This window comes from Dipodomys ordii, unplaced genomic scaffold (genome assembly GCF_000151885.1).
Source record: "Dipodomys ordii isolate 6190 unplaced genomic scaffold, Dord_2.0 Scaffold188, whole genome shotgun sequence".
NCBI classification, from domain to species: Eukaryota; Metazoa; Chordata; class Mammalia; order Rodentia; family Heteromyidae; genus Dipodomys; species Dipodomys ordii.
The window spans coordinates 764,733-778,220 of record NW_012267404.1 but is presented as its reverse complement, the minus strand read 5'-3'; the positions used below and the strand labels follow the sequence as shown (position 1 = coordinate 778,220).

Below are 13,488 nucleotides of genomic sequence, written 5' to 3'. Positions count from 1 at the left end.
CACCACATAAGCAAAAAGAAAAAAAGCCAGAAGTGGCACTGTGGCTCAGGTGGTAGAGCGCTAGCCTTGAGCTGAAGAGCTGAGGGATAGTGCCCCGGCCCAGAGTTCAGGCCCCATGACCGGACCCCCACCCCCCAAAAAAAGGACTTTCCAACCCGGCTGGAGGTTTATTCTTGGATACTGTTGTAGTTACCAAAACCATTCCTTTCAACCATACAAAATCAAATCTAATTGGTAAACACAGCTCCTTTGCTAAGGGTAATTACCCTATGTCATATAGAGAAAACGCAAACAGTTTATTTCTAAGAACTATTTATCACATCCCTACTCCTCTGCAAGATCCTAGAGCAGGACCTGCAATCTGAAAACTAAACAGAAACTGTTCCTGCCCTGTAACTATCAAAATTGCCCCTAGTACATTTTAAAGTTAATAAGCTTATTATTTTAAGGTCAAAAGCTGTTTGATAACAGATTCTTTAGGGGGAAACATCATATAGTAAAATGGTCCCCCCTTACCTGTGCTTTTGCTTTCCTTGGTTTCAGTTGGCTATAGTTAACTGTGATTGCAGAAAATTCCAGAAATAAAACTCATAAAATTCCTTTTTGAAGTTTTACCAAGGATTTATTTTAGTATAACAGAGTTAAAGTAGAAAGACAGAGAAAAAGAGAAACATTTCCTGCTCACCATGTGGCAAATGGGGGTTAAAAGACTCAACTCTTCAGTTTTAAAGCATGCGCATGTCTGAGAAGTGTGATGAAATCTGGCAATAGGTCCTGCCTAAGATATGACACATCTTTGTCCAGCATATATGAGATATAGATGCTACATACTTTTCACTTAGCAGCCATGTTAGTTATCATCATTTTGACAATGTTAGCAAGTAATGCTTATTTTACTTAATCAGTGACCCTGAAGTGCAAAAGTAGTGATGCTGGCAATTTTGATATGTCAAAGAGAAGCTTTAAAGTACTTCTTTTCAGTGAAAAGTCTAATGAGGCCTAATGAAAAAAGAAAAAATATATGCTCAGGCTACTGAGAGATACAGCTAAATTACCATCTCTTAGTGTATATAATTTAGTACCATAGGTACATATTCATAAAAAAAAAACCACACTACATGTAGTGTTCAGTAGTATTTGTGATTTAGGCATCCACGGGGTCTTGAAAAAATGTACCCTTCACATGAGAAGATAACTGTATTAGGTATTCAGACTAGAAATTTTCCCAAGTCTGCAGCCTTGTTATTATTTTACTCAGATGATTTTTAAAAACAGTAAAAAGAAACAAAATGTTTATAGTTATATAAATTTCAGTTTTCATCTAAAGCACATTCTTGTGACTGATATAAAAGGACTTGATTTTCCTTTAAAATTTCTACTTTTAAGATAGACTCAGTTACACTTACCTACTTCTACATTCTATCATGTATCCCTGTTATGGTTGCTTTCCTTGGACTTCATAACTCATATCTACTTTATTATCGCTTCATGGAAGTTTTTTTCTTTTTTTTGTACATTTTTATTGCAAAAATGCTGTACAGAGGGGTTACAGTTACATGAGCAAGGTAATGAGTACATTTTCTATTAAGCATTGTTGCCTCCTCCTTTGTTTTCCCCCTATCATCCTTTCCCTCCCACCTCCACAACTACTCCCCCCTTCTCCCCCCAAGAAGTTTTTTTCTTACTTTTGTTTTTGTGAGGATCCTGCTACGTGGCTCAGGGTGGTGTTGAACTTTCAATCTGTCTCAGCTTCTTGAGTGCTGGGACTAAAGGTATGTACCATCACCCCCAATTTACCATAGAAATATTACCTCTTTGAGTATTAATTTAACATACTTTAATTTACTTAATTTTTATTTTGACACAGGTCCTGGGGCTTGAACTCAAAACCTAGGGACTGTTCCTGAGCTTCTTTTGCTCAAGGCTAGTGTTCTACCACTCGATCCACAGTTCCATTTCTGGCCTTTGAATGGTTAATTAAAAGTAAGCGTCTCATGAATTTTCCTGCATGGGCTAGCTTTGAACCTTCAGATCTCAGCCTCCTGAATAGCTAGGATTACAGGCATGAGCCACTGGTGCTGGGCTACTTTAAGTTTGAAATAATTAGTTTTAGTTTATTGCTATGTTTTTCAGTTTTCAATATTTTTAGTGGAGTCCAATTATTATTATTATTATTTTTTTTTGGTAGTGGGGCTTGAGCTCTGGGCCTGAGCGCTTTCCCTCAGCTCTTCAGCTCAAGGCGAGCACTCTACCACTTGAGCTACAGTGTCACTTCCGGTTTTCTGGTGGTTTATTGGAGATAAGAGTTTCACAGACTTTCTTGCCCGGGCTAGCTTTGAACTGTAATCCTCAGATCTCAGCCTCCTGATTAGCTAGGATTACAGGCGTGAGCCACCAGCGCCTGGCTCCAATTATTTTTATTATAAAGATTTTCAATTTTTAAAGCCTCCTTAAATAGCAAATAATATTATTGTCGGTCATGGGGCCTGAACTCTGGTCCTTGGCGCTGTCCCTCAGCTCTTCAGCTCATGGCTAAAGCTCTACCACTTAAGCCACAGCACCACTTCTGGCTTTTTCTGCTTATGTGGTGCTGCACAATTGAACCCAGGGCCTCATGCATGCAAGGCAAGCACTCTACCACTGAGCCACCTTCCCAACCCTTTATCTTTTTCTTTATACATATGTGAGCATTACGTTAACTCTCAAAAATCACAGATTTAAAACAGTGCCATTACTAAAATAGATCATAATGATTACTTTGGCATGTTGTTAATTATTGTAATTAAAAACCTAAGTCTGAAGCTGGCTAGTGGCTCACATCTGTAATCCGATGTACTGAGGAGGCTGAAATCTGGGGACTGTAATTTGAGGCCATCTGGGGCAGGAAAATCCATGAGACACTCATCTCCAATTAATCGTTTTTTTTAAAAAAAGGACTGGGAACGTGGCTTAGTGCTAAGAGTGCTTGCCTAGCATGCATGAAGATCTGGGTTAGATTCCTCAGTACCACATAAACAGAAAAGAGCAGAACTGATGCTGTGGCTCAAGTGGTCAAGTGCTAGCCTTGAGCAAAAGAAGCTCAGGGATAGTGCCCAGATCCTGAGTTCAATCCCCGGACTGGCAAAAATAAATAAAATCCCTGTCCTTCTCTTACAAAAAAACAAAAAACAAACAAAAAAAACTGGAAGTGGAGCTGAGCTGAGATGCAAATGGTAGAGTACTAGATTTGAGCAAAAAAGCTCAGAGACAGAACCTAGGCCCTGATTTCCCAAGACCAGTACCACCCCAACAAAAACCCAATGCCCACCCCCCCCAAAGCTACATATACATATATAATAAATAAAATTTAAGTCTGAAACTTTACCAATGCTGTTTCATGAGTTTGAGGATGTTTGAAATTGACCATTTCCAGAGACAGGTGTTTTTTTATTCGTGTAACATCAGCTTCCCGTGCAGCTTGCAGTAACGAGTGTCCTTTAAACTCATCTAAATGAAGAAGCATTAAATCTATGTGAGAATTATCAAATTAGTTCAATTTCCATAGTAACAGATAGTAACTTTCCTGGAATTAATATCAAAACAACTTCCCCAAATAGCTAGACTAAAGCTGTACAGGTATTTTTTTTTTGTCAGTCGTGGGGCCTGTACTCTGGGCCTGGGTACTGTCCCTCAGCTCTTCAGCTCAAGGCAAGCGCTCTACGGCTTGAGCCACAGTGCCACATCTGACTTTTTCTGATTATGTGGTGCTGAGGAATCGAACCCAGGGCCTCATGCATGCAAGGCAAGCACTCTACCACTGAGCCACTTTCTCAGCCCCTTGTACAGGTATTTTCTATATATAATTTCTAGAAGCAGACATAGTGCTACTCCAGTTCCCTTCAATTATGGCTGAATTAATTCTTAGATATAGATAGATTTAAGCCAATGTAGAATCATGGTCTGTTCTATTTCATAAATGGTCCAGAGATACCTACAATACTGCAATATATTTTTATTTTTATTATTATTATTTTTTTGGGTCTGGTCGTGGGGCCTGAACTCTGGGCCTGGGCCCTGTCCCTTAGCTCTTCAGCTCAAGGCTGTAACACTCTACCACTTGAGCCAGAGTGCCACTTCCGGCTTTTTTCTTTTTGCTTATGTGGTGCTGAGGAATCGAACCCAGGGCCTCAAGCATGCAAGGCAAGTTCTCTACCACTGAGCCACCTTCCCAGCCCTGCAGTATATTTTTAGACTAGAATGTTCTGAGAATTTTCTAAAACATAGAACTTTTCTTAGTTGAAAAAAAAAAGAGAGAAAGGGTGTTAATTATCCCTACACTAACAGCTTAGTAGCAGATGGCTTTTCTCATACCTCTTAGGTAACTGCGGACTTGACAAATTGGCTATTGTCAAGTACCATCTACAGTGAGCAAATTAAACAGGGTATTTTAGCAAAGTTTCTCTTTTACTTGAGAAACCATCTTTTAATCCCTTTTCATTCCACAACAATGAGTCCAATTCAAGTTGCCCATTTATAAGTAGTAATAATACTACATCTTAATTAGATGGTCATTTCTCACTGTATCTATTTTAGCTATAAACAAAAACCATAGAACTTGGTAAAATATGAAAGAATATGAAATATTAAGACCCAGGGACTATATATCTATATCTGGTAAAAATCTTACAAATAACATTTTTAATTTAGCAGCAGATTTAACTAGAAAGTTGTATTAAAAGAACAAAACCTAGCCGGGCGCTGGTGGCTCACGCCTGTACTCCTAGCTACTCAGGAGGCTGAGATCTGAGGATCATGGTTCAAAGCCAGCCCGGGCAGGAAAGACCGTGAGACTCCTATCTCCAATAAACCACCAGAAAACCGGAAGTGGCCGACAAAAAAAAAAAAAAAGAACAAAACCTAAAAACTTTCATTTCAAAAGTATACCATAATACGTATAAAAAAGCATAATTTGTTTTCTTTTTTTTTTTTTGTTGGTTGTGGGGCCTGAACTCTGGGCCTGGGTGCTGTCCCTCAGCTCTTCAGTTCAAGGCTAGCACTCTACCACTTGAGCCACAACACTACTTCCAGCTTTTTCTGCTTATATGGTGCTGAGGAATTGAACCCAGGGCCTCATGCATGCAAACGAAGCACTCTACCACTGAGCCACCTTCCCAGCCCCCATAATTTGTTTTCAAAGAATGAATAGTTGTATTTTAACAGCATTTAGCGTAAGTACTAGCTTCCAAATTATTAAGTAAGTTAAACAATATTATTTATATTAACTATTACTCATATTAAATATACTCAAATACTCCCCCAAATAAACAGGAATTCAGCTTTGAGAAATGTATGTTACTATTCATGATTCCTATACTCACATGACAATCTTTCTTTTAACTGTGGTGTGGGAGCCAAGTCTATAGCACTTTTATTGTGACAATTCAGCAATGTTGGATCTGCACCATAACTCAGGAGAAGAGAACAGACTTCAACCCTGTTCTTAGAAGCTGCTTCGTGAAGAGGGGTAAATTGCCACAAGTCCATTGCATTTACACAGGCACCATGCTGGTGAGAAAAAGTGTATTTTGATGTTAATTTTTGTGACAATTTATAACTGCAATTTAGTACTGTATAATTTACTATCAGGAAAGTTTAAAAAAGATTATGTCTCCAAGGGTTATTTTTTAAGCTAATTATTTCAGAAAAAGAAAACATTTTTTCCTGTTGACTATTAAACCTGCTTGTTAACAAGGGTCTGTTTTAAATCTTATAGTTAAGAATGAAGGCTTTAGATTTAACCTGCATCTTCTTCAAGACATTTTCTCCCTTCTGGAAGTATAAATACAAGTATAGTGAGTACTTTGTGTAGTTGAGTTTTGACAGATACACATATCCATGATATCATCATCCAAGTCAAGATTTCGACTCTTCCATTACTACAGAATTTTTCCTTGGGCTCTTTTATAAGCAATTTCTGGCCCAATTCTGACTTTTAGCACTGTAGCATCATGCTTTCTAATTTCAAAAAAATGAAAAATACAGTCACTCAGGTATCTGTATGTACTAACACAATCAATCTGATGTGGCACTACTATTCCAAATGTTGCTTTATTTTATTTTAAATTTTATTTTATTTTTTTGTGAACACACTGTACAGAGGGGTTACAATTACATGGGCAGGATAATGTGTACATTTCTTATCAAGCATTGCAGCCTCCTCCTTTGTTTACCCTTCACATCCCTTCCCAGCCTCCCCCTCTACCCAATCCTCCCCGCCCCCAAATGTTGTTTTAAAAGAAGCAAAAGCATCACTGCTACAAATACATGATACCACAGGTACATGATCAATTTGAAAGGGCTTATACAATATTTATTATTATATGCATTATTACATGCACATGCCCAAAAGGAAGCATAAAAGCCCTGGAAACTAGTGTTTTCTTTCCTTTCCCTTGATAGTTGCTGAAAAGTCAGACAAAGTATTGAGGGATTAATAACTGGGTTCAGGGCAAGAGAAATCTTAAGAGGATGGGGGTGGACACACATGGGCACATACATTCACATGTAGAGAAATTGGGAGAGTTACAACTTTCGAAGGGTAAATCTTGCAGATATAACTGGTGCCTTAATATATGAGTCAATAAAAGCTGCTTTCTGATCTTTGGCTACAAAGTATAGAATTATTCAAAACAGCTGTGTTATTTATATTTGAAATTATATGGTATCTCAAAAATTTGAAGGTAATCATATCAATCCCATATATTTTATGATTATAAATATTCCTTCTGTTTACCAAGCACTCAGAACAGAAATAAACCATGTATTTTAATAATTTTGTATAATAGAAAATAATCAGAAAGGTAAAAGAGAACAAACCTTGACCAGAAGCTCAGTTACTTCATAATGACCATAAGAACAGGCATTGTGCAATGGTACCAAGTCACTATAAGAGAATGGGGGATAAATGTGTGAATACAGATTCTCTAGCCCTAGGGAAATTAACAAATTAAAGTTTAGTTAATTTTGCTTTAAATATCAGTCGATTTGGTGATCTCCTAATAAAAAACTTGGTAACATCCAGAGGGATCCTAAGTCCAATAGGGTTATAAGTTAAAATCTCCCAAGTCTTTTCAAACCCATCTTCCGCCTATCCTACTATTGGCATTGACTTAATTCGGCCTATATTGTTTCTCCCCTGTATTACTGAAATAGTCTCCACACTGTAGCCAAAGTTTGCTAAACTTTTATAAATTAATTACTCCTTGTTTTAATGTTCCTGTTGTTTTTCCTTGCTTTTAAGAGACAATTTTAAGTTACATTTACAGACTGGGTCTTTCTATAGCGTCCAGGCTGGCCTAGAGCTTCTTCCAGTTTCCTCCTCCTGAGTAAGAATGCTGTGTTGACAGGTATGTGCCATTTTGTCTAGTACCGGTTCTATCTTCTTCACATGTATACCACGGACTCATGAGATTGCCTTCTTTCTCTGGCTTGCCCTTCAGTATCAGTTCCCTGTGGTTTTTTGTTGTTGTTGTTGTCAGTCCATGGGCCTGAACTCTGGGCCTGGGCGCTGTCCCTCAACTCTTCAACTTAAGGCTATCACTCTACTCTTTTTTGTTTGTTTGAGTCCCGTCATGAGACCTGAACACTGGGCCTGGGCGCTGTCCCTCAGCTCTTCAGCTCAAAGTTAGTGCTCTACCACTTGAGCCACAGCGCCATTTCCGGCTTTTTTATTTTTTCTTATGTGGTGCTGAGGAATCCAACCCAGGGCCTCAGGCATGCAAGGCAAGCGCTCTACCACTGGAGCCACCTTCCCAGCCCTCACTCTACCTCTTTTTTTTTTGGATCCGGTTGTGGGCCTGAACTCTGGGCCTGGGCGCTGTCCCTCAGCATTTCAGCTCAAGGCTACCACTCTACCACTTGAGCCACAGCACCACTTGCGGCTTTTTCTGCATATGTGGTGCTGAGGAATTGAACCCAGGGCCTCATGCACGCGAGGCAAGCGCTCTACCACTGAGCCACCTTCCCAGCCCCCTCACTCTACCTCTTGAGCCAAGCGCCACTTCTGGCTTTTTCTACTTATGTGGTGCTGAGGAATTGAACCCAGGGCCTCATGCATGCAAGCCAAGCACTCTACCACTGAGCCACCTTCCAGGCCCCTTCCCTGGGTATTTCTACACATACTGAACACTACAGATTTCCCTCCATGTTCTGATGTCACTTTTATACATCTTTTGACACAGCTCCAACATTATCTGTATTCCTTGAAAGAAAAAAAAATTTTTTTTCTATGCTGGTTCTGGGGCTTAGATTCATGGCCTGGAATCTATTTCTGAGATTTTTTGCTCAGGGCTACTGCTCTACTACTTGAGCCTTGGCTCCATTTCCAGGTGTGTTCTCTCTCTTTTTCTTCTGTGGTTACATGGAGATATATAGTCTCACAGACTTTCCTACCCAGGTTGACTTTGAACCATAATCCTCAGATCTCTTGAGCAGTTAGGATTATAGGCATGAGTAACCCACACCCAATTTTAAAACATTTTTTGAAATTGTGTAAGATAAACTGCTATACACCTCAATAACTGGTAACCTAATTCCTTTATGATATTAACAGAAGAACATCCACCATAACAAGGTACAGTGAAGCCTTAAAATCCTGCTTTCTGTCTTTAAGCTTCTCCTTCTCCTTGAGCATCACTCATAATTAATCACCACAGCCATTACCATAACAGCTTCTGGTAACCAAGAACCACTGTGATTTAGTCTCTTTAGTTCTATGTCTCTTTTCTTGAAAGGTTAATGGCTTTCTACCCTATCATTATAAAATAAGACTCTTTACTTGCCTGGGCACCAATTTCATTCCCATTTGACTTGAGTTCCCATCATGAAAGTGTAACTTCTCTCCAAAACAATTTTTCCTCTTGTACTTCAGTATTTATATACCGGTTCTAACTCATTTAGCTTCAGAATTTGAAATACAATTTTCTTCTTATTCCTTTCTCTCACATTATATCCAGACCAAAAAAAATTTATGCTAATAATATCTATTAGGTATTGAAGCTCTAGGTTCAATTCCCAGCACCAACCCCCCCCAAAAAGTAACAACAAAACACATACATAAAACCCCAACATAACATTTACACTAACATTGTAAAACTGACAAAAGAATACATAGTATCACTTAGTTGAACACAATCATTAATATATTCATGAATTCAGATTTGTAACAGTAAAACAAGACTGCTTTGTTATATCTATGTTTTCATTTTTATTTCTTCTCTCATCATTATTACAAAACATTACTAAGTTCTAGAATACTTTCCAAAACTGCTCTTTTTGTTTCAATTTACCTTACATACTCCTCCAGAATGCATATTCTTAACATCCTCTTCAAAATACTATTATCCTTATTTGTCATTACAAAATGCTTAGGGCTGCAGAATGAAGTTTGAATATCTGAAACCTGGTTTTCATGTATTTCTCCAAACCTAACTTACAATGTTCTTTATGTGAATTATCTGCTTCCTTAAGCTAGTCTAGTCACTGTTTCTTTTTGTTGTTGTTTTATTGGTTGTGGGGCTTGAACTTGACCTGGATGCTGTCCCTGAACTCTTCAGCTCAGTGTTTGAGCACTTGCCTTGAGCTGAAGAGTTCAGGGACAGCATCCAGGTCAATAATTTCAATAATTATACATAAACGATGACTTTTTTTTTGGGGGGGGGTCCAGTTGTGGGGCCTGAACTCTGGGCTTGGGTGCTATCCCTCAGCTCTTCAGCTCAAGGCTAGCACTTTACCACTTGAGCCACAGCGCCACTTCCGGCTTTTTTCTTTTTGCTTATGTGGTGCTGAGGAATCGAACCCAGGGCCTCATGCTTGCAAGGCAAGCACTCTACCACTGAGCCACCTTCCCAGCCCCTCCTTGGAACTCTTATAGTACTATCCTTCTCCAATCATTACCAAGCACTTAGAAAATAACTTTTTGATTTGTTTATGACATTTTCTTCAGACTCCATAAAGTGTAGTGTATGAGTAGCAGGCTTAAGGTTTATAATTCTCTATGCCTGCAGAGCAACCTGTATATCATAAGAGCTCAAAAATATTAAAAAATGATTATTGAAAGGTACTTATTACCTTATGAAATGGTAAGCCCTCTGTACAACACATTAATATATAGAAAATAAAATATATGCTTTTCTGTACATTTTTTTGGTCAGTCATGGGGCTTGAAATGAATGCTTTTCATACAATTATCAAATGTATTATAAAGATCCTAATACTTAAGTCCTCTTTTTGTTGCCATACTTACCCTTTATCTTTAGCGTGGACATCAGCACCATGCTGCAGTAACAGCTGTACAATCTTCACTCTGTTGTAGCCTGCTGCCAAATGTAATGGAGTTGACTGAAATAGCAATCAAATGAATTAATAAGACTTATGAAACGATGGCTATGAAAGGAAAATCAAACATAAAACTAGAAAATCTAATTATATCTTTGTTGTCTAAGAAGTAGTTATGTATATACTATAGTTTTATAAATCTATTTTTATGTTGAAGACATAAAAATTAAGTTCACAATGGCATATAGGAAGCAAATAAATGTCTATTATCAACTAAGTTTTTCTAAATTTAAGAATTAATTTGAATGACTACAAATTAATGACTAAGAATTTGAAAGGAAACATCAATACTCTCTCTTAATGCTTTAGTTTGTAAAAGGGTAGTATATCTTCCTACTACCAGGAAAAGAACATAACATAAACTTAAAAAGAAAGTACCTTCCTGCCATCACTTGCATGGCAGTTGACATTTAATGGTGTAAGTAGAGCCATCATTTTTTCCTCATTGCCACTCCTAGAATACACAAAAAAAATTAACTGTTTATATTTTTATCGGTGCCTACCTAAGAACATGTATTGCAAGCATTAAGATAAAGTCCTTCTCTTTTAAAGTGTGTGTATTGTAGAATTTGAGGTGTGGTTCATGTGGTAAAGAACATTAGTTTAATAAATAAGCACAAGGCGAGTACTGCTAAAAAAAACTTGGTGGTTTTCATTAAACATACTTATAAAATTAGTACATACCTGGCACTTTCCAAAAGTTCATCTTTCTTATAGTCTCCTGTGAATTAGGAAGAAAACGAGCAGAAATTTTAAAAAAATCAATGACAATTTCATGCAAAAAGATGAGTATATTATGGTAGATACATTTGGAAATAAATTTCTAAGAAATGCAAAATAGTTGATCAATACCATGAAATTTAAAAATACTTATATGAAGTAAGTACATGCAATACTTTTGTTATGAAAAAAATTCAGTGATACATAATGAACTCTGACCACCACTATATTAAAAAGCATAGCAAAGGAAGGCCCAAAAGAAAATTCACTAAAACGTTAACAATGTCTGTCTTGGGTAGGGCATTACTAGTAGATGCTCCTTTTCTTTTCCTTCTGTCCTTCAGTTCTTCAGCTCAAGGCTAGCACTCTAATACTTTGAGCCACAGAGTCACTTCCAGCTTTTTCTGCTTATGTGGTGTTGAGGAATTGAACCCAGGGCCTTAGGCATGCAAGGCAAGCACTCTACCACTGAGCCACCTTCCCAGCCCTATAAAGTTTATTATTTTTGTAACTGACAATAAGATTGTTGCTACTTAATGTTACTTAAGATACATGCAAATATCAAAGATTACGTAATTCTTCATGTTGATAACTTTTATTTATATTTTTTGTGGATATTTTTGCACTTACAGGAGAGCAAACAAAATTATAAAATCAATTCAATTTAACACAAGAGTTTGATTAGACAACATCCAAACTGGTGCTTACAATAGGAATTCTACACTGATCTGTAAGGTAAGGCTTGTTTTGTGCCATGATTTTTTTTTTTTTGTCAGTCATGGGGCCTGAACTCTGGGCCTGGGCACTGTTCCTCAGCTCTTCAGCTCAAGGCTAGTACTCTACCACTGGAGCCACAGCACCACTTCCAGCTTTTTCTGTTTATCTGGGCCTCAAGCATGCGAGGCAAACACTCTACCACAGAGCCACCTTCCCAGTCCAGGCTTGTTTTTTTTTTAAGAGAGAAAAATATGAAGTAATTTAGAATAATGAAGGAGGTATGGATAGTCCTGAAAGTAGTTCCTAAGATGTTCAGGGATTAGTTTTAAGTTTTCCAGCAATGCTAGAAGGAACATGTAAAGTCCAAGTATAAAAACTTTTAAAATACCCCTCAGAGGCTTTTGTCTTTTAGATGTGATTTGAATGATTATCATATAGTAGGTAAGAATCCAGTAAGGAATATGGCAGAGTTGTTTAAGTGAAAAACACATTGATAAGGTTAAAAAACACTTATGAAGTAGCTATATCTTAAAAAAGCTTGCTAATCTAAATTAAGACCTAATGTATCGTAATAGAATCCAAGGCTATGAATATGTTATAGTAAAGTCATCTTCATGGTACTAAAATCAGTGTGACCAGAATCCTGTTTTGAAGATGATGGATAAAGATAATTAGTACTTATGGAAAGGATTCTATAAAGAAATGATAAAAATATACTATACCCAAAACAAAAACTGGACCATCAAAGGGTAGACATCAGTTGTATGAAAAGCTCAAGGATATTTAAAAAATACTCTGAATACAGTCAGGCACCAGTGGCTCATGCCTGTAATCCAACTACTCAGGAGCCTGAGATCCAAGTATCAAGGATTCTTATCTCCGATCACTGGATCACTCAAAAACTGGAAGTGGCTCTCTGGCTCAAGTGACAGAACACTACCCTTGAGCACAAAGAGATCAGGGACAGGACCCAGGCCCTGAGTTCAAGCCCTGCAGCCCTGCAATCAACAATAACAAAAATTCTAAACACAGCAACATGTAATTATCACACACTGTTTCCAGTGAACAGTGACAGGTTTAAATATGAATCTGAAAGTTTAAGGTTTCATCTATTGAATGCTGATAGCTCACACCTATAAACCTGGCTACTTAAGAACTTGAGATCAGAGAATTGAAATTTGAAGCCAGGAAGGGTAGACAAATTTTAGAGACTCCAACTAACCAGCAAAAGCCAGAAAGTGGTAGAATGCCAGCCTTGAGAAACAAAGCCTTGAGAGGGAAAGCCCTTGAGTTCAAATACCAGTAAAGGCACTAAAAAACAAACAAAAAAGAGTTCCATTTTAGACAAGAATCAAATATAAACTGAGCTCCAGTGGCTCATGTCTATTACTTAGCTACACAGGAGGCTGAAATCTGAGGATCACAGCTCAAAGATGGCCTGGACAGAAAGTCCGTGAGACAGACTCTTAGTACTGGCACCAAAACAAAACAGAAAACACTAAATCTAGATGTACAAAAAAAATAGCAACTGAACTGACACTATTTATATACTCTTCCTTTAAAAACCAGGAGGGGGGCTGGGAAGGTGGCTCAGTGGTAGAGCACTTGCCTTGCATGCCTGAGGCCCTGGGTTCGATTCCTCAGCATCATATAAGAAAAAAAAAAGCCGGAAGTGGC

General features: G+C 37.9%; 1 protein-coding gene across 1 annotated transcript in view; it reads right to left on the bottom strand.

Moving 5' to 3' along the window:
• Positions 1 to 13,488, bottom strand: part of Tnks2 (tankyrase, TRF1-interacting ankyrin-related ADP-ribose polymerase 2) — a 69,680-nt gene that overhangs the window by 50,263 nt on the left and 5,929 nt on the right. The window contains exons 3-8 of the mRNA XM_013034319.1: positions 11,059 to 11,095; positions 10,753 to 10,828; positions 10,283 to 10,377; positions 6,856 to 6,922; positions 5,358 to 5,544; positions 3,365 to 3,486 (exon numbers count right to left, since the gene is read on the bottom strand). Coding sequence (XP_012889773.1) covers positions 3,365 to 3,486; positions 5,358 to 5,544; positions 6,856 to 6,922; positions 10,283 to 10,377; positions 10,753 to 10,828; positions 11,059 to 11,095 — 584 coding nt within the window. The remainder of the gene's footprint in view (positions 1 to 3,364; positions 3,487 to 5,357; positions 5,545 to 6,855; positions 6,923 to 10,282; positions 10,378 to 10,752; positions 10,829 to 11,058; positions 11,096 to 13,488) is intronic.